General features: G+C 52.8%; 1 protein-coding gene across 1 annotated transcript; it reads right to left on the reverse strand.

The window, feature by feature from the left end:
- Positions 1-3,105: 3,105 nt before the first annotated feature.
- On the reverse strand, positions 3,106-15,286 carry LOC120955633 (uncharacterized). Its single transcript, XM_040376677.2, has 3 exons — positions 15,074-15,286; positions 13,268-13,798; positions 3,106-5,824 (listed from the first exon to the last, which is right to left on the reverse strand). Exons 2-3 carry the CDS (start codon positions 13,283-13,285, stop codon positions 4,022-4,024), a joined length of 1,821 nt encoding a protein of 606 aa, XP_040232611.2. The 5' UTR covers positions 13,286-13,798; positions 15,074-15,286; the 3' UTR covers positions 3,106-4,021.
- Positions 15,287-19,478: the final 4,192 nt, after the last annotated feature.

Below are 19,478 nucleotides of genomic sequence, written 5' to 3' on the forward strand. Positions count from 1 at the left end.
CTCCAAATTTTTGCCGACTCCAAAAGGTAGGTCCGCCCAGCATTATCCGGAGTCGTCCGGAGTCGTCCGGAGTCGTTGGGAGTCGTCCAGAGTCGTTCGGAGTTGTTTGGTGCCGTTCGGAGTCGTTCGAAGTTGTCCGGAGACGTTTGGAGTCGGAGTCGTCCCGAGTTGTACGGAGTCGTCCGGGGTCTTTGGAGTCGTCCGGAGTCGTTCGGAGTTATTCGGAGTAGTTGAGAATCGGAGTAATCCCAAGTCGTTCGGAGTTAGTCGGAGTCGTACGGACTCTGGAAAACTCCGACTCCAAACGACTCCATGCGGCTCCGGACGACGTCGAACGACTCCGACTTCGGGAGGAACTAGTGGTTCCCATTTTGCCGTAGTCGTAAGTCGGACAAACAATAGCCGGAATTTGGTATGCACTAGTATGCCCATCATAATAGTCTTTGGTAAATGTTCCTTATAGTTAGTCCTGTTTCAAATACACCAGAGTCACGTTTGTAATTTAGTTTCTGGTTATTTTCACTGTGTTATAACTCCGCTCAACATTAGGAACTTTACATGTACAATAATTTGTAAAAAAAAAGAATAAAAGCAAGAGGCAAATTATCAGAAAAAAGGCTCCAAACCGCTAAAAACCAATAAAAAATAATAATAATGGAGTCAATTTCTGAACGTTTGTTTATTGATTTTCCTTCCAGTGGACAAGGCTTGTGCAACTGACTTACATTACAGACCCCGAGCAAAACCAAAAATCAATATGTCTCTGTTTCACAACCTCACAAAAAAACAACAACAACAACACCCCGCGCGTCGTCCCAATTCAAACGCATTCGGAAAAGTGCGATCGCTCACCACAATTGCACAATACGCTACCGAATCCATCTTGAACAACGGGGGAGTGTGTGTGTGTGTGTGTGTATGTGTTTTGTCCCGTCTGGGAGCATCGTCATGTTGGGTAGTAAAGAAGGAATGACAGAGAGAAATGCAGGAGGAAGACTTCGAAGGAGAAAAAAAACACACACACACTTACAGAGTGACATTTGTAGCAAATGGCTAATCGAGCGATTATTATTATTATTACTACCTACTACCAATTTCCAACTCACTATAGCTTCTCCTATCTCTCTCTCTCTCTCTGCCTCTCTCTACTAACTCCCTCATCTGCCGTCAGCGGTTTCGGGAGCCAATTTCCGTTCGCTTGATCGTTCGCTTACGTAAATCTACGCGCCGGCAGCACACGTTCGTCGCCTCGTATGTGAGCTGCATTTTATGCAGCGCGAAAGTATGTGATGGAATCTGCGAGAAATTGACGACTTGCTGTTTTATTTATTTTTTATTTCATTTCTAGCCAAAGCGTACAAGCTGACAGTGAATGCGCGCGTATTTTCCATTCCAAACGGACGCTTGCACGGAGAGGCCCTTGCTTTTGATAAGCAGAGCAGTCAAATGCGACGCTCTCAGACTCGCTTGTACTAGGAACTTACTAAACATCCGAGCAAACCGTTTCTGTTTCGAGCCGCTATTTCGTAACGCTACACATATCCTTGCCCCATAAACGGCGTATGCCCGCAAGCACCGTTTCGACCGCTTGAACCGGTGGGGCTGGTTCCTTTATTTCTTGTTATTTTTGTTGGTGCGCTTGACGATAATGATCTACTTTTTGGACTACCTCCTGCTTCAAGCTCTTGCTTGCAGGCGGCTATACACGAGCGCGATTCAAAGATCCAACTGACGGATGACTCCCCTCGGGCAGCGCGGCAATGGCAAACACGTGCAGAAGCTTCACCGGGTGCGCTTGCAGGAGAAAGAGACTGAAAAGGAAGGGCGGGGGGGTAAGTTTGGCCACCGAAATGTAAGTGAGTTTGATGGTCACCCGTTCGCGGGTCTAAGGTCGCGCTCCGAATTAAGCCCTGAGCCGTTTTCAATAGCACGCCGCCCCGGAGAAAAAAAAAACACACACACAAAACAGGTTGGCACGTAGTTGGGGCACCCGAATCGGGCGACCCAGCGTCAGCAGACGCACGGGTGAATTCAGTACCGTTGACCTTCGCGACATGATGAATGAGTTTTTCTTCTGCCCATGTGTGATAGTGTGCCTTCACTCCTTTCGAACGTGGCGGGCGCTGGCAGCAGCAACAGCAGCAGCCTCCAGAATCGAGCAGTTACCTAAGGGGACGAGATGTTATCGCTACCTCCGCAAGCAAGCAAACACACACGTCATGTTCTACTACTAATCCACCACTTACTACGACAACGGTACTATCTCTTACCGGTGGCGCAACGGTTTCGCCCCAAATCCGGTTTCGCTTTCAGTGCGCTCGGTTCGCACCCGTCGGAACGTCCTTGGAAGGGTGCCCTAAAACCCATTATTATCACCGGGGGCCGGGGCCTGGATCGAATTCTTCGCCACATTAGTCACCCGGCGACGGCGGGCGCACGCCTTTCTAATAAATTCCGCTCCCGAACCAGCTGTCGCACACCCGTTGGCGAACGCGGGCGGCTAGCGATTGGACGGGCGCATTCCACACTGAAATTAGCCATGCTGCGGCCCGCCAGCCAGCCAGCCTGCCCGCCCGCCCGGGTGACTCATTGCCAACGCTTCGACCATGGTCGCGTATTTTTAACGACCTCCAAAGTGCAGCCGCGCACTGGGTCACCTTTGCACCGCGGGAGCGACAAATTTATTACATTCTTGTTACAAAGCGCAACCGTTACGCCGGCCTAGATGCGGGAGCGCACTTGAAGCACTCGAAAAGCCGCAGCCAAGTCCAGCCGAAGCCGAACCGCCCGAGCAGCAAGGCACTCCAACGCAAAAGGTCAACCCAAGGTACTGCCGCCCACTCGCACCTTCCTTCTTCTTCTTTTGCCGGTCTTTTTGTGCCAACGCCCATCCAACCCGGCTCGAATGTGACTCGCGGGCGTTGCATTCAAAAGCCGTGGAAGAAAATTGCCGGTTCCCCTCGTTTTTCTTTTTTTTTTTTGACACGAACTGGCCACAAACCACCAAGGCCATAGCTGGGTGCGTCCGAGTGCACACGGTGCCGATTCGATTCGTTTGTGGGCTGCCCCAATGCGTTTCTTTCACTATTCTCCGTACGCGAACGGTTTGTTTCGAACGATTTTTGTTTTTCTTTATTTATATCATTACTGTACTGTCGTCGGTTATCTTTGCTTGTTGCGCGTTACACCGGTTAACCCGAAGGGTCTAGCGTTCGAGCAGTTTTCGAGCACTTTTAGAGCGACAACGAATCCTGCCCGCAAGCTCGTCTCGTCCCTGCGGGTTGGTTTGTTTCGTGTTTTGAGTTTTACATCCTGCTGCCCGGCGGCCGCAGTCCGTGCGCGCAGTACGGGGTATCGTGAGCAATATAGAGCTAAATTCTTTAATGTCCTTAACGTAGGGTAAAAATAGTCTTACGCGTACTTGTCTCACTTAGCAGAAAATCAAACGTTAGCGGGAAGTAGTCATGGAAACCACGTGGTGGTGCAGGCGTCCTTGAGAGAAAGCAAGAGAGCAAGAGAGTGAGAGAGAGAGAGAGAGAGAGAGAGAGAAAGAGAGGGACGCGTGGCGTAGTGTGCTTGGGGGAAAAGGAAGAAAAGCAACAGATATAGCCAGAGAGCAACACAAAAGGAAACGTATGAATGGAAGCTAATGTGAAAAAAGGGAAAGGAAAGAAATAAATAAAACAATTACAACAGATACAGCAAGTACACAGACGATGCAAGAAGAAGAGAAAGAAGAAAGTGTAACGAGTACAGTGGAGGGAAGCAAGCAGAAGTCGATAAATAAACACTGAAGCTGAATGGGTACGAGCAGAACTAAACTGTGAGTGAGTAATCAATGAAAGGTACAGCAATACCTTGGAATGGCTTCGCGAATGTTGCGGAAGGGCAATGGTAGTGGGGAGAAAATAAAATAATAATAAAAAAACAACACGAGCGCACACACACACACACACACATACATTAGTAGCAAAAACAAAAGAGAAACGCTGCGTTGCTTCGGCCTACGGCCAAAACCCGGCTAGTACTCAATGTTGTGACCCCGCAGGAACGCGTCGATCTGGCCGGGGGCGCCCTGGGGCGGACCCTGGGGCTGGATGAAGTAGTACTGCTGCTGGGGCTGCGGCTGGGGCTGGAAGCGGTGCATCGGCGGTCCGCCGACCGTCACCTTCTTGGCCGCCTCGAGCCGGTCGGCCCGCAGCTGGCTCTGCTGCAGCTCGAGCTGCTGGGCGAACAGCTGCTGGCTGTTGATGAACTGCAGCTCGTTCTGCTGCTTCTGGTAGAGCTGCTGCGGGATCTGGACGGTCGCCGGCCGGGGGCTGGGCTGGGCCCGGTACAGTGGCGACTGCTGCTGGAGCTGCTCGAGCGTCACGAGCTGGCCGGCGCCCGGATGCTGCTGCTGCTGCGGCTGCGGCTGCGGCTGATGGTGCTGATGCTGCTGCGGTCCTGCCACGTACGGTTGGATGCGGTGGTTCAGCTGGAAGTCGCCGTCGCTCTGGGGCAGCTGCTGGTACAGGGCGGTGTCGTACTGGCCGGAGGCCGGGTCGAAGATGAGCTGCGACTGGTAGATCGGGTTGCCGGCGGCCAGCTGCGGTCCGGGGCGGCCGAACGGCGAACCGGTCGGCTTAGGGGCGGCGCCGCCGCTCGGTGCGGTCGACGGTGTCGGCGGGCTCGGCAGCTTGTTGTCGGCCTGGAAGCGCTTGAACTCGGCCTCGAAATCGATCGACCCGGTCGGGCCACGGGTGCTGGGCGAGGAGGTCGGCCGGTAGGTGGTGGGGGCGAGCGTCGGCTGCGTTGGGAGGGGCGAGACGCGGTACACCGGCTTGGGCGTAATGTTCACCGGCAGGACGGTCTGGGGCGCGGCCGGCGCGGCCGGACTGTGGAAGATGGTGGGCGTGGGGCTGGGCGTCGTGCTGACGATCTGGACGCGCGGGCGCTGCGTGGTCGTGACGGCACCGGCGAAGGGACGGGCGGCCGGCCGGGGCGGCGAGCCGCGCTGGCCGATCTGCACCTCCTCCTCGGCATCGGCCGACTGCTGCTCCTGGCGCTGGCGGTCCTGGTAGTCGTTCTGGAAGACGGTGGTGGTGGGGCGCGGTGCCGTGGCCGGCGTCGAGTGGTGGCGCACCGGGGCGGCCGGTGTCGGGCGGGCGACGGGCACCGGACGGCGCACCGGGTAGTTCTGGGGCACGTTCTCGTTCGAGTCCTCCTGGCCGCCCTCGGCCCGGTCGCTCTCCTCCTCCTCGCTGCCGTCCGGGTTGTTCGGGTCGCACGGATTGCCGGACACGTACGTGAACTCGCGCTTGTTACCGTCCGGGTCGATGTAGCCGTACTTGCCGCGCACCACGCAGTCCGTGCCGCGCGTCTCCTCCTTGAACGAGCCGTCGGCCGCCTCGTACCCGAACGTGAACGAGCCGTCATCGTTCACCTTGCTGTAGTTGCGGATCGTCTGTACCGGCGGGGCACGAGACTCGCTGGCCGGCGCCTTCTGGCGGGCGGCTACCGGTGCGGCCGTCGTGCTCTTGGCCGCCGGCCGCTGGTACTGCTGCTGGTCGGCACGGGGCCGGGCAGCCGCCACCGGTGCACCGTACTGGCCGCCACCGTAGTCCTCGTCCGAGGACGCTACCAGCACCACATCGCCGAGCCGCTCCTGGGCGCGCTGGGGCGCGGCATAGTACTGCCGGTTGTCCTGCTGGGCGTCCTCCGCACTGTCCACGTACTCGGCGCTGGACGGGGCGGCTAGGACGCGCGGTCTAACGCGCAGTCGGCGCGTCTGTGCGTCACCGGACGCCACCAGCACCACCAAACCGAACGCCAACGTTAACCACTGTGCAGAAACGGAGGAGGAGAAGCGGAAGAGAAGAGTTAATGAGAGAGGCTTCTTGCATACTGCAGGAGAAAAATAATGTGGAACCTATACACACACTCACAAACAAACTCAAGCGAGCGCGCGCGAGAATAGAACTCGAAACCGCCGTGACCGCAGCGGTCTAGCGCTACGCACGGCTCTATCTAGATGCACTCATTTCGATGCGTTAAGAGAGCTATTTATATTCATCCCACCGCTCTGACACCTTTCACGATCACCGTTGCGTTGGTGCAGAAATGGTTTTAAACAATTATTCTATCGCACTAAAAGGGTTTGCTTCAACAGCTCAATGGGCCGAGCATTACACAAAAAAACGGGCGTGTAATAGAGTGTCTTAAAATAAATCTTTATTACCGCAACGCTCGTCCGTTCCGTGCGACGGGCTTGATCGTTTTTATTAGTTCGTTTGCATTTCTCCGCTTGCGAAAACAAAGCGAACCAACGGCGAACGTGCCGGGGGGGGGGGGGGGGAAATGGGGAACGTCAAACGTAATTAAAATTTAACTTCCTGCATCAAGCGAACCGACCGGCGACGGACAGAAAGTGAAAATGGAAATTTATCGCCCCTGCGGGTAGAGGTAGAGGGAGCGATGCAATGTGTGGGAGCAAAAACACACTCCCAACGCGGGGGCCGCATCTTCAGCTCAGGATGCAAAGAAAGAAAATGCAAATTCCACCCTCCCCGCTTTTCCCGTTGTTGCTCACGGCTTCCTTCGCGCTTTGAGAAAATTGTGGTTCATGACAGCAATAATCACCTCACTCGGGGGCTTCGTTGGTGTGGCGGTGGTTTTTTTTCCCCGCAACCCATAGAAGGTACAAAGAGTACAAGGAAAGCTTCCACCATTCGCTGACGGCTAGTAACAAGGGAAAAAGTGTTTTTGTACGCGGTGCTGCCGTGGAAATTGCTTTTCATTAATAAATCAAACACACGTGCTGGATGGTGGCGGGCACTTTAGATGGGGAAGCCGGGGCAGGAAAAAGCAGGGGAAAATGGAATACGGCTAAACAAAAGGGTGACTGAAGCGAATTAAACGGCTCCCCGTCACGGTACGGGAAGAGAAACGGGGGTGGGTGGGCTGGCTACGAGTGCTAATGGGCTGTTGCGACTTAATAGCAAGCGTTGCCGTTTGCGGCACAAAAACGGTCCCCGTCATGCTGCTGTTGCTGAAGTGGTTGCTGCTGCTGCTGCTGCTGCTGCTGCTGTCAGCAACTGCTCGCAAGCGCTCGGGGTGCAATTATGCAGCCTGAGCGATCGAACTAATGGAGATGAATGCCACCAACGCTGCAAAGTGCCCGCCCGCCTCGTTTATACACCTTTCCCGTGTCTCCGCTCGCTCGCTGCGCTGCGGAGATTAGTACACAGGGCGCGCGTGTTCGCTTCCTTTCTTTGCGCCTCCCTCGACCGGAGGGGGGGGGGGTTTGCTTCCGGATTCCGGCATCGGAGTGCTCGTACGTCAATGACTTCCCTCCTGCCAGCCAGGAAGGAGCGAAAGGATGATTGTGGTGGAAGGAAGGAGAGCGGACTCCAATTCCAAGCAGCGGTAGAACGATTTGCAGCGACGATTGTGATTTTATTGCTCTGGCACTATCGATTTGGAACTCTACGGCAATGGGGAAGAAGGGAGAGATTGGAATGCCTTCTCGGTCGGCTACGATGATTGCCTTTTGCTTCTGGGTGACTTTCCGGCACCCACTTCCATCCTTCCAGTCATTGCAATGTTACGGAACCTGCCAAACTGCAGCTCCTTCGCGCACACCTTCTCGGCGCGGCAGCAAAATGCGAAACATTATTAACAATCCATCTTTACGAGCATTCATCCCGGGCGCATCGGGCGCCTCGACGGCAGCAATTTGGGATTCGATTTTTATGATCCCTTCCCCCTTCACCCCAAAATGGGGAGAAGAACGGCCGGCACAGCGAGGAACATAATTTAAATTAGGCCTAATGCAGCGCCTCACACCGATGGCAGCAGCAGTGGACGAGGGCAGGACGGGGCGGGAAGTTTTTAATTGAATTTTCCATCCAGCCCGTGCGGAACGAAGGGCTGGCAGCGGTCCAGTAGCCGAGGTCCGGCAGCCCATAAAGTGGTTTATGCCGCGGCAAACGGCAGGCAAGCGGCGGGAAGCACTCTTGAGCACCAATCGCCAACAAACTTTGCGAACGTGGTGCTCGGTATGCGCCGTGTGCTCTGGTCGGTGCTGCCAAAAAGGTTCGCCGTCTGCCGAAAAACCGTGCACCAACCAACCGATTGGATTGGTTGCTTTTGTTTTGCTCAAGATTTATCGCCGCTCGGCGTTTGTCGTGCGCCCCGGGAGACGGTACACCCAACCCCCCTGGTGGTAAATCAAGATGGCGCCCGTGTAGGTGGAGGGTATTGCGAGAGAGGGAACTCCCGAGCAGTTCAATAATATTCCTGCAAACGGCTGCTGGAACGGTAATTAAAAGCGGACTCACCCTACTCCCCCAATCCGAACGCTCTACCGCAAAAAGGTAGTAAATCTTGCTTGCTTGCAACCCTCACCCCTCCGCTCCCCCTCCTTGGTTGGCACGGTAATTTGTGCACCGAAACAATCAATTGTGTATGTCTGTGTGTGTCTGTGTGTGGAGCCCATCAACCAAACAAATTCTGTCCTTCTCCGGCCCGAACGGCATTCGACCCCAAGAACACCCCATGCATGGTCCGCATGGTCCTTGACATTTCGCATCCACCACGTCCACAAAGGGGAGGGAAAGCTAAGAATGTCCAGCTGCCCCAGATTGAAAGGGTGACCGGCTGGCGCAGATCAGCACAACGGGCTTGAAAATCGATCCGCATACGGGGGAGACCTTTGCGAGACCGTAACGCTCCAAAAAACCATCGGAGCTGTCTGCTGCACACGCCGGTGCCGATGGGGCAAAGATGGCGGCCGTCAAAAAGTGGGAAAACAAAGACGCACACAAGAGGCGTCCAATTTCTCGGCAGCAAATGTGCGAGGTAACGACGCAATCGTTCATTTGCTTGCTCCATTTCGATCGAGCTCACATGCTGCTGGCGGCCTTTAAAGGCGACAAACAAACACAAACAAACACGCTGCAGGTAGTGGACACATTGCTCGATGACGTTGCTTGCTGCCGTCTGTCCAGATTCACTTTCAAAGCACTACCACTGCATGTCCGTCCGTTACGCGTGTCCCGTTACTTGCGCGGGCATTGTACGCGCTTCTTCGTTAGCGTGCTTGTAGGACTGAGTGGAAACGAAGGGGGGGAGGGGGATGCGAGGAGGAAAAAACCTCATTCCCTCTCACCGCAGCCGAGGTTACGCTTCCTCCCGCCGCTTAACGACCGTGCCGTTGCAGCCCGTGTGAAATACTTTCCCTTTTCGCGATCTTCACGGTCAAGTCCGAGGCGGATGCGATAATGGCTGAACCCTGGGGGTGGGTTTCGTGTACTGTGCTGGAGGTAATCAGAAAGATGCGCCCTGTTCCCCCCTCCCCCTACACGCGTGCCCTCCCGGGACGGTAATGCAGACTGCTGGGCTGCTGCAACAGCAAGCCGTGGAAACTCGTTCCAACTCGCCGCACCAAAGGCTGCATGCGAAACGTGTTTCTGCCGCAAAGCGCCCGCCAAAGGGAATGTTCAAGTGCGTCACAGCGCCTACCGCGATTCGGTTGCTGCTCGAGCATTTCCGCCTGCTCACAAGCGGGAAAATGTAGCTCGTGGCTCGGTTTGCCACTGTACGCCACGAAACTTCTGCACGCAAAATTAACGCAACGCATTCTCCGGGCGTACATCTTTGGCGCGGGCATTCAGGGTGAAGCGCGTTTGCGAAAACCACCTAATTGCATCCCAAAAAACCATGGGAACGCAGCAGCGAAACGCGCGAGCCTGCAAGGCCAACGCACAAAGACGTTCACACATCGACGCCTCGCCGAGGTGCGACCCCTTGTAGATGCGGTCGGGTAACTGACCCTTTGTTTTAGAGGGTGGGAGAGGGGGTGGAGGGGGGGGGTTGAGAATTTTCCCGAACACAAATTCGCGTCTCCATTTTGGTCGCCCATTGCCCAAATTCTGCGAACCTTGGCGGACAAAAGCAATAGACACGATTGGGCAAGATAAGCGGGCCGCGTGGGACGCCGAATCTCGAACGGACAACACACACACACACGCAGAGCGATACACAATCGTGTGTATGAGCGTGAGCGTGCAATACTTGTGTTTCGACCTGTTTTGCTAGACCCAACCGGCCGTCATAACGGCTGCAAAACAGTTCGAAAATCTTTCTTTTGTCGCCGCCTGTGTCTGTGGGTTATGAGCTAATGGCTTCATTTTTTTGCCACTCGACTTCACACATTCCGGTTTGCACACATACAAACCGTTCCCATATGAAGATGGCAGGACACGAGCTTGAACGAGCAATGAACAAGCGCGCACTACATCACGGCTAAAGCGTTACGTAACGCCCGCGCGCTTATTCAGCATTCATGCCAGCCTCTAATTCAAGCACGAAAGTGTAGCTCCCACACACACATACACATACACACACACACACACACTTAGAAAAAATTTCGAGCGACTATGGTTCTTGCTCTAGTGACGCTTGCAATAAAGCCACCTGGAGGATGTGACACCCGCGCACAAAACAGGAATTCGAGCGTCGCGAGAGGCTATTTCGGGATCGGCAACCGAGCACGACTCGATCACGCAACGGCTATCTCTCTCTCTCTCTCTCTCTCTCTCTCTCTCTCTCTCTCTCTATCTCCTTCTCGCATTGCCTCCACTTTTTTTCGCCTTCATAAGCTGGAGATAAGCAGGGCACGATCGAAAACTATTCGCACTCGGTCGCAATAACCCGCATCATCCGCTCTACGCTACGGTCGATCGATCAAACGGTTTTAGGCGACCGTGCTGCTTGGCGGCTGCCCGAAGAGTTCGCCCCCGCATCCCCATTCCGTATCCTTGTTTTTCGGCATAATTATCTTACGGCTAGCAGTTCGTTGAACGCAGGTTGCCTTCCTTTTCGCCCGGTGCCCAATGCGGAATGTCTTCGGTGTGCCATGGTTCGTCTCTCCGATGGAAAACCTTCACTTTTGCTCACACACACACACATGCTGCCCCGTGTCACACAGTCACACAGACGAGTGGTGTGAGTCCATCTTTGATTTAATAACATGTGCGTTTTGTGTGCTCGGTTGTCATCTTCGAGCCCAACTTGGCGTGAGTTTTGGGGGAGAGCTTCGATCCGAGGGGGAGCCCATCGCATGGTCTTAACCACAGCGACCACAACCACTCGGTGCGGTCGGTGCACGTGAACCTGCGGCACCTGAAGGGAACGGGTCGGTCGATGTCTCGCGCAACAACGATGCCATTATTGGCTGCTGGTGCGCCTGCCGATGATCCGTTCTCATCACATCATTACAACGCTTCTCCCACCCGCTCTTTCTCTCTTTCTCTCTCGCTCTCTCCCGAAGCAAAAGTGACACACACCTTCGCCACGGCATGTTATGCTTTTTTTATGCTGCGTTATACTGTGGGAAGATGCTCCAGCGAGCTCTGCGAGCGGGTCGCACCAAACTGTACAACATATTCTCACGGGTTTCGAAGGCTTTGGTCGGATCCATTCCCCCCTACTACTCCCGCGCGTGAGGGTGCACTTGTACAAGCGCTTGTAGTGGCTGTGATCCCCCCCCCCCCCCCCCCCCCCCGTTACCAAACCTCCCAGCACTGTCACGGTGTCACTGTGTGTGTGTGTGTATTTTGTTTGGGCTATCTGTTTTGCTTTGATCTGTTGTCGGCCCATCTTCATCGCCGTGTGTCGCAGGGCAATCGCAATCAAGACGCTGATTGCATCCGCACTGTGCCTTTGCAGGAAAACGGTACAGTGCAGGGACGCCCGTGAGACAATGTCTCACATATCGCGCCGCGCATATGTTATCGTCACCGAGCAGATGACAGGCATGAGCCGGCACACCAACCGTGTAAGCGACGGGTTCTCACGGTGCCGAATTTGTCGGCATTTGGTTGGCGATCGCCACGCAGCCCACCTGCCCCGGGGGCGTCCGGTGTGGGAGACCTCCAGATAGAATCTGACAGGGAGCATCTTCACGGCGGCAAAGGTCAGCCGCGTGAAGAAATGTGCGAACCCAGCCGCCTGCAAGTTATGTATTTTTTACTCCTCTCACACCGCTGTCCTTCAGACTCAGAGCAGTTTTGGGGGGGGAGTTTGTCTACGATGCTCTTATTAGCCAGGCTTCTACAGAGAGGGCTAAGCGCAAGCTGATCATCAGCTTCGCCTAAGTGTACGTGTGCATCAAACCAAACTTTGGATTGGCCAGAAAGATGTCCGAAATATTCGCTTCTCTCTACCGTTTTCGGAGCAGATCGAACGCTAAAGGACCTCAACAGTAGCTGTGTAGCTGAAAACCCTCGAAAGTGTAATGCAAAACCCCGCTTTATTACCCTACTTAGCGGACGACCGCTGCAGTGTAGTGGGATGTAGTAAAAGTACAACAAACTAAAACAACCACCCGCTTGTACTCTTGCCCCGGGTAAGGCGGGTGAAAAAGGTGGGAAGTAGCTTGCGTCATGGCACGCAATTGTATGATGCAATTGCCATCGATCGAATAAGGCATGCCGGACCGTCCGGGGGGACGGAAGGCGGGGCCGAATCAAAGCATAAGTTACATAAAGAAGTGCGGCAATTAACGGCGACGGCAAAGTGGTCGATATCACTCCATACTCGTGCGAAAGACGGGGAGGTCCAAAAAACTAGTTTACTTCTTTGGATGCAAAAATCGGTGGGGCGCGGGGGAGAGAAGAGGTGGTCTGCTCTTGTTATTCTCGGCCACGATTGCATCGCGAATCGCGGGGCGGCATGCGGAGCAACAACAACAACCCCTGTCCGCGTGTGTGACCAGCGGAGGCAGAGCGATGTGCTGCTGTTGGCGGACGCGGGCCCGGCAAGTCTCGGTTGAAACTGTGCCACTTGTCCACAGGGGCCCCCTCGAGTTGTTGCCGTTGTTTTCCTTTCTTTCAAACACACGCGCGAACGCTCGATAATGGAGAAGAAATGACCCGCCAGAGTGAAAGGAGCCTACCAGATCTAGTTTCGCGCGTCCTTGGCATAATCTTGCGCTTATCGCACGGGAAAGTCGTTCCAGCGCGCTCAAGGAGAACGAAACCTGTGCGCACGGGGAGTGATCGGTACTTTCATTGATATGGAGCTTTTAACAACACGCTGTCAGCTCTGTCGCCGTGGTCCCATCGTTTAACGCTAGACACCCAGCCCGTAATCATCGCTTGCGCGAGTTCAAATCTAATTACAGAATTTATTAAGTAAGAGTTCAAGCGCACGAGAGAAAGATAATTTATCTCCCCCCCTCGCACACCGAACTTATTGGGTCGTGTTGTGTGTTTTTACTTACCGTTCCTTGCAAACGCATTGTGTCGTAGTGTGTGTGTTTTTTGTATAGTAGGTAACTACTCTCTACTATTCCTTTCTCCTGGGACTCCCTAGGGCTGATAGATGATCGCTTCTTCCGTGTGGCCGGATATGTGCGCGCAGATCGATTTGATCGTGTGGGAAAGGCTTATCTTTCGAGCAGGTTCAACAGACTCTCTGGTCTGGTCTCACACACCTCCACCGTACGCTTTGCGGGATAGAGTTTTGATTTGCGGAACACTCGCCTTTACACTAGGAAACGTGCACCGAGGTAAACAAAAAAAACAAACAAACACACAACCGAGTGTGTGTGCGCGCGCACACAGTCACACACGCTCTCTTTCTCCGCTCTAGTTCTACGCTCTAGTGTTGCATGTAAAAACGGCTGGTGCTGTTCGCGCGTTACTTCCGCACACAGACACACACACACTCACACACTCGCCTCCACAAAGGTCCGACTCACTACTCAAACACGCAAATGCGCACACGTCGATTACGCTTGCCGTAATTTGCACTGTGGAAAAGAAAAAAAAGGAACAGGAAAAGAAGAGTTGGATTAGAGCAGGCATTTGACAGAGCTAAAACGTATATGGAGGACACACGGATACGGTGTACCTCTCTGCAGGTTTTTTTACGAGCGAAAGAAAAATGCTGATCGTGCAGTATGGAAATGAAGCGCCTCGATTACTATTGACATAAACTAAAAATCGAATCTTTAAACGTATTTCAAGGGCTTAAAGCTTCGGGATGGGCAAAAATCTGGAAGGGCACCCAACTTTCTAAAAATCCGCCCAAAAAGTGTGGCCATCTATGGCTAGCTCAACATTTGGATCCGCTTCGAGCCGGCGCATCAATAAAAGTGAAATTTAGGATGGCTGCCGATCGTCGGCAACACGCCCCGAACAAACTAGAATCCAAGCCCCTGGACGGGGAGCAGCATTTCGATTCCGGGCACGCGTGGCCACTTTTCCCATTCGCCGACGCTTTGTTGTTGTGTGTGTGTGTTTTTTTTTTCCTTTTCTCCCTCATTCCATCAGAGCACCCCGCTCGGTGAGTGGATGGGGGGGGGGGGGGGGGTGCTGGAGCGGTACTTTTACTTTCTACTTCCATTCCGTTCCAGTTCAATTTTCCCGATGCCGGAGCCGGAGACCAAAGACAAATCAAAGACCATCCCCATTCCCCTCCACCGGTCGGTGGGATTCTCCCCGATTTTGAAAGTTCACAGAAGCTGTGTGTTGATGGTGCGCCTGCCTGGCGGAAAGAGACGGTGCGCTCTTGCCAGTGGAGTTGGCCGGTTGGCATTTTATCGTGGAAGCAGGATGGCGTGTGATGGTAATACGACGTACAACAACGATGACTATACACACACATGATTCGGGGGTGCACATACAACGAGAGACACATTTACACACACACACACATACAAACACGCAGATACGAACGTTTGAACAGGACTTTGAAGAGGAAAAGGTAACTCAACCATCACACGTTTTGGAATCTAAAAGATCTTTGAATGTTGTTGGAGCGATCCTAAACCCTAAGAGATCTTCACGAAGAATGACCCGATCTCTGTTATTTCTTCTGGAGAGGTTTTTCCCAGGTGTCCTCAACCTACTCCCACACATCACCTCCCAGCTGGAAGTTTGGATCTTCATGAGCTTCGTAGCTGGGGTTTCCGAACTCCACAAGCACTGTATTCATAACTAAACTCGTAAGATCGGCTTTTTTCAGTTCCAATAAAGCACAGAGTGCCAATTGTCTTTGAAGCACATATTCACACCACACTTACACTGCACACTGGACGCTGGCACGGGATCGGACGGTGAAGGAACTACCGTACAGTCGGAAAACCTCTGGATCGGATCGCTATGTTGTAGTGTTTTGGTTTGGGTTCGTTCGGAGGTATGTTTTTTTAAGTTGTTGTGGTTGTTCGGGCTGCGGGCCCCTAGTCTGCACTGGGGAACGTGTCTTTGCAAAATGGTATCGAACGCTACCAGCGCCACTGTATTTTATAACATTCACCCGCCCCGAAGCCCTCGCAGCGGACGCGCGAATGCGCTGCAGGAGGGGAATAAAGCCACCGTACCTGGGGCGGATCAGTGGGTTGTGAGGGGGGGGGGGGGGGGTCTACCCCTTGATGATCGAGACGGACGGACGGCCGAACGGGGTGGGGGATGGAGAAACGACGCTTAAACCACCCTTCCACACCGAGGGGTGTGAGAGCAAATGGGGCCCAAGCGAGAGCGAGAAGTGGAGAAGAAAGAGCGTGCGAAACAGAGAGACCCGTGCGGACAAAATGTCGTGATCCCAGGGTGCAGTAAGACCAAGGGGGTAAGAATGGGGGTGAGGGTGAGGGGACGGTTTGAACTGTACGGTACCCAGCTGTGGCTTTTGTAGCAAGTGGGCGAAACACTGGGAGGAGAACGAACCGTTTCGGGAGGCAACACTCTTGGAGTTGACAGATGAAAGAAGCGGATCGCGGCGGTACCCACACAGCCCATATGCGCCGCAAAACTCCACACGCACACACACACACCGTGGCACTGTCCTGCCATTGGGGTGGGTGCTGCAAAAAGTTTCCCTGCGACCCTGCGCTCTTGTTGTGCTTTTTGCTTTTCTTTTCGGGTCTCGCGGGATGCACTTCTAGGGTCTCACGTTTGGAGGTTTCTGCGATCTGCGATCTCAGATGATCTGCTAGCGGGAAATCGTATCTTCACACCGCACACAACGACCTAGAGTGTCTAGAGTGTACAGAGAGAGAAGGAGGCGTGCAAAATTTCTTGCAAACCGGTTCCAGAACCTACCGATACTCCACGAGACGGCAAGATCTAGACTGGTAAATTAAAGGCCGTGCGCGTTTGCAGAGCGATCCGGTGGTGACTTTTCGCAACACCCAAGCTAGGCGAGATCGCTCAACTCGCAGAGTGTGGCTAAGCTGGGCACGAATATTCTGTTCGAGATGTTCGGGAATTCAACAGCGGGCAAGTAATACGTTAGCCCCAACCAGATTTGCTAGTAAGGGTGAGAGCCTAGACAGTTCGGTGCGGGCTCGAGCCGACGACACCAATCGAACCTTCCCGAGAGCGGACGCGGGCAAGGTTCGCTAAATCTTCGGCCTCGGACAGGAAAGGAAGGATAGGAAAGGGTCGTACCCAACATATACATACTGGAGCGAAAATCTGCTCGCCGTTAGGTATGGGATGACACCTCACCGTACTAGCGCAACGAAAGTGTTTGAGCCTAACCTATTTAGGACCTCTAGAGCCTCCCAATATCCCACAAACACTCGGATCATTCGTGTCCTCCACCGAGACTGAGACACAGCCGTTCGCTTTATGTTGGGGGATATTTTTATCTCTCATTATAAGCCGATTTCGAGTCCCTCGCCACTAAGCAGCCTCGAGTGACCTCGACAGTGACATTTCAATTCTACCCCAAAATGGATCCGGCACCACCGGTCCGGCTCTACCCCAAAACTGCCCCTATCAGAGGAGGCCCCAACTTCACAACATCCTGCTTCAATGGCTCTTCCTTACTGTGCGCCGTGTGCGCACACACCTCGACATCAGTTTACTACGCCGTCCATTAATTAGTCAAAGTCAAGCTCAAGCGCAGAGATCGGGCGAGATCTGCGAGCGCGCTAAGCCTTTTGCACCTCTTTCGGCTCCTGAGTGCAGAGTGTGTCTTTCCTCTGGCTATGGTCATGCGAAGCTCCTCTGAGATGTTCGTCTTGGGGTTCACGCTCGGAGGTGGGATTGTAATTATGTCCGGATCGGTTCAAACAAAAGCGCATGTTTTTTTTTATTGCATACAACCATCCTCCGTTGGACACTGTCCCGCGTCGGATCTTTGTTTACTTTTATCGCTTTGATGGAGGTGCTTACGATTAGTGTGGCTTTTTTTATTGATTTCCAATCAATCATGATAGCATGATGGATGGTACACGCGTTACACAGCGGGGCTGGGAAGCGCTTACGGAATTAATGCACTCGCCCTTACAATGGACTGTTGTGGAGTTTGTAGTTTCGAGAAGGAAGAAAAATAATTTACAGCAAATTCCACCAGTCACTCAAGCCCCAACCGGAGTCCACCGTTTCCGTTCATCATCATTAGAAGCATTTTGCGTTTTTTCGCATCGCTGAGCATTTGATTGGGCAAAGATACGCAGGCCACCCTCCCGATTCTGCGATTCTAGACGGGCGGTACCGGACCACTACTCCATCTAGAATGGTTTCGATGGGGGCAGACAGTCCCCACGCTTCCTTCACTTTGTTCGTGCAACCTTGAGAGCGTGTCTCGACCACAATCGCACGCTCGCTTCCTCGTTCGACCGTTCCGTGGAAATCACTTTCCACGAGCCAACGAACAACGCACGCGTAAGGCGATGAGCTAACGCTAACCAGCACGCGCCAGCAAACATTTCACTTTCATTCCCAACCCCATCAAAGCCTTCGAAATGGTCGAACGCTTCCAGCGACATATGACGACGACGCCGTTAACCGTTTACAAGCCCGTGACTTCCTCCGCGCGTTTGCTTTCGCGAAAGATGTATTCATTTTTTTTTTTTGTTGCGCTTCCACCGAGCGAGTTTTCCCAAAAAGGTCGTCGCACAGCGCCGGGTTCGGTATGGCCGGGCGATGGAAAGAGGCGGTGGATAATTTCTGACGATTTTCTTTGTCGTAAAGCCCAGCACTGTCAAGCGCCTTTACCGCTTCGCTAATCTATTCGTCGATGTTTTTAGTTTGGGCTTTCATTTTTCTTCATTCATGAGCTCATGTGTTCATGAATCGGTAAGCTGGTAGCTTAATGGTCGCATCCATCCCCGCATCGCGACACTCAACTGCCTGGAACGGAAAACGATGAAAGCTTCAAATTTCGATATCGTACAGGTCCATTTGGGGAGGTTTTTTTTTTGCTGCCTTTTGTTGTTTTCGGCAATTGTTTATGAAACGGTCCGATCGTTAGGCAGACCGACCGCTTACTGGAGATGCATAACACACATGCCTTTCCAGCTTTGCCGTACGGCCTAGGACAGGGCTCTGTTTTTCTTAGCTTCCCGCACTGTGTCGAGAGAGAGAGAGTTTTCCTTTTCGGTTGTTAGCATTTTACACGCCCGCCATTATCTGCACAATTTATGAGCTTTCCTCCGATTGGGCTGCTCAGCCATGGTGGACATATCGGCTTTTTGGCATGGCCCCGGTGTTTTACCAGGAGTTGCTTTTCTGTGTTTTGTTTTTTTGTTTTTTGCTTTGCGGATGCCTTCCTCGTGAGTGTGTATGTCGCTGTAACACCGCCAGTTAGGTGAGAGGTAAGCAGGAGGAGCGGCTAAACACGGTCCACACGCGTTGTGGACAGGACCACGGTTGACTGACTGCACTGGTTCCGGTTGCAATTCACCAGCCGCAAAACTGGGCGACGATCGCACCAAACGAAACCGTGGTGAACGCCTTTCGCTCGGGAGGCCTTCCAAACGTCTCCCCTCCGCTCGGTAAGCGGAAATGACAACGTTAACATCTTCGGGGAAGTACAGCCACAAGAGGTGAAATAAGGGGAAAAAATCAGCGAGCTAAAGGTGGTGGAATGTGAGCTAGATTTTATCTTCCATATTCTTTTTTTCGTTTTGGTTTATACATGGAGGATAGATTACAGCGTTTAAACCTCTTCTTGCTGAACCACAGCTCATTAAAGATTTCAAACTGCTCAAGGTTTGTTTAATTCGTTTACTTTTACAAGTTCAATCTCATTCTTGAATTTCATCAGAGTCTACCGTGTCGATCACTGAGCTAGACCATTTTCAAAGCTTATTTATAATATTCTTCAATAACATCCATACATATTCGAAATCCTCTTTCATAAACTTTTTTGGAACTCAAATAAATTGGTGAAGTCAGCAATCTATCCTATATTGCCTTTGTTTTGCTTTTGTGATATCTGCAAACATTCGAAGTCAACAGACATGTTTGCTTTTACGAAATTCCTAGCGAACTTTTCCCATTGAAATTTCTAGAGAAATAATTGTTACTTTGACTAGATACTTCCAGATATTGGTTAATCGCAAACCATCCTCTCTAAGATACTCTAAGCGCTGTTATGGCACGTCCGCCAATTTCTGAAGATATCAGTCTACGTTACATTATTTTTTGGTGTTTATGAAACATCCACACATTTGAAATCAACAGAATATTCTACCCCCA

The sequence above is a fragment of the Anopheles coluzzii genome, chromosome X, assembly GCF_943734685.1.
Source record: "Anopheles coluzzii chromosome X, AcolN3, whole genome shotgun sequence".
Taxonomy (NCBI): Eukaryota; Metazoa; Arthropoda; class Insecta; order Diptera; family Culicidae; genus Anopheles; species Anopheles coluzzii.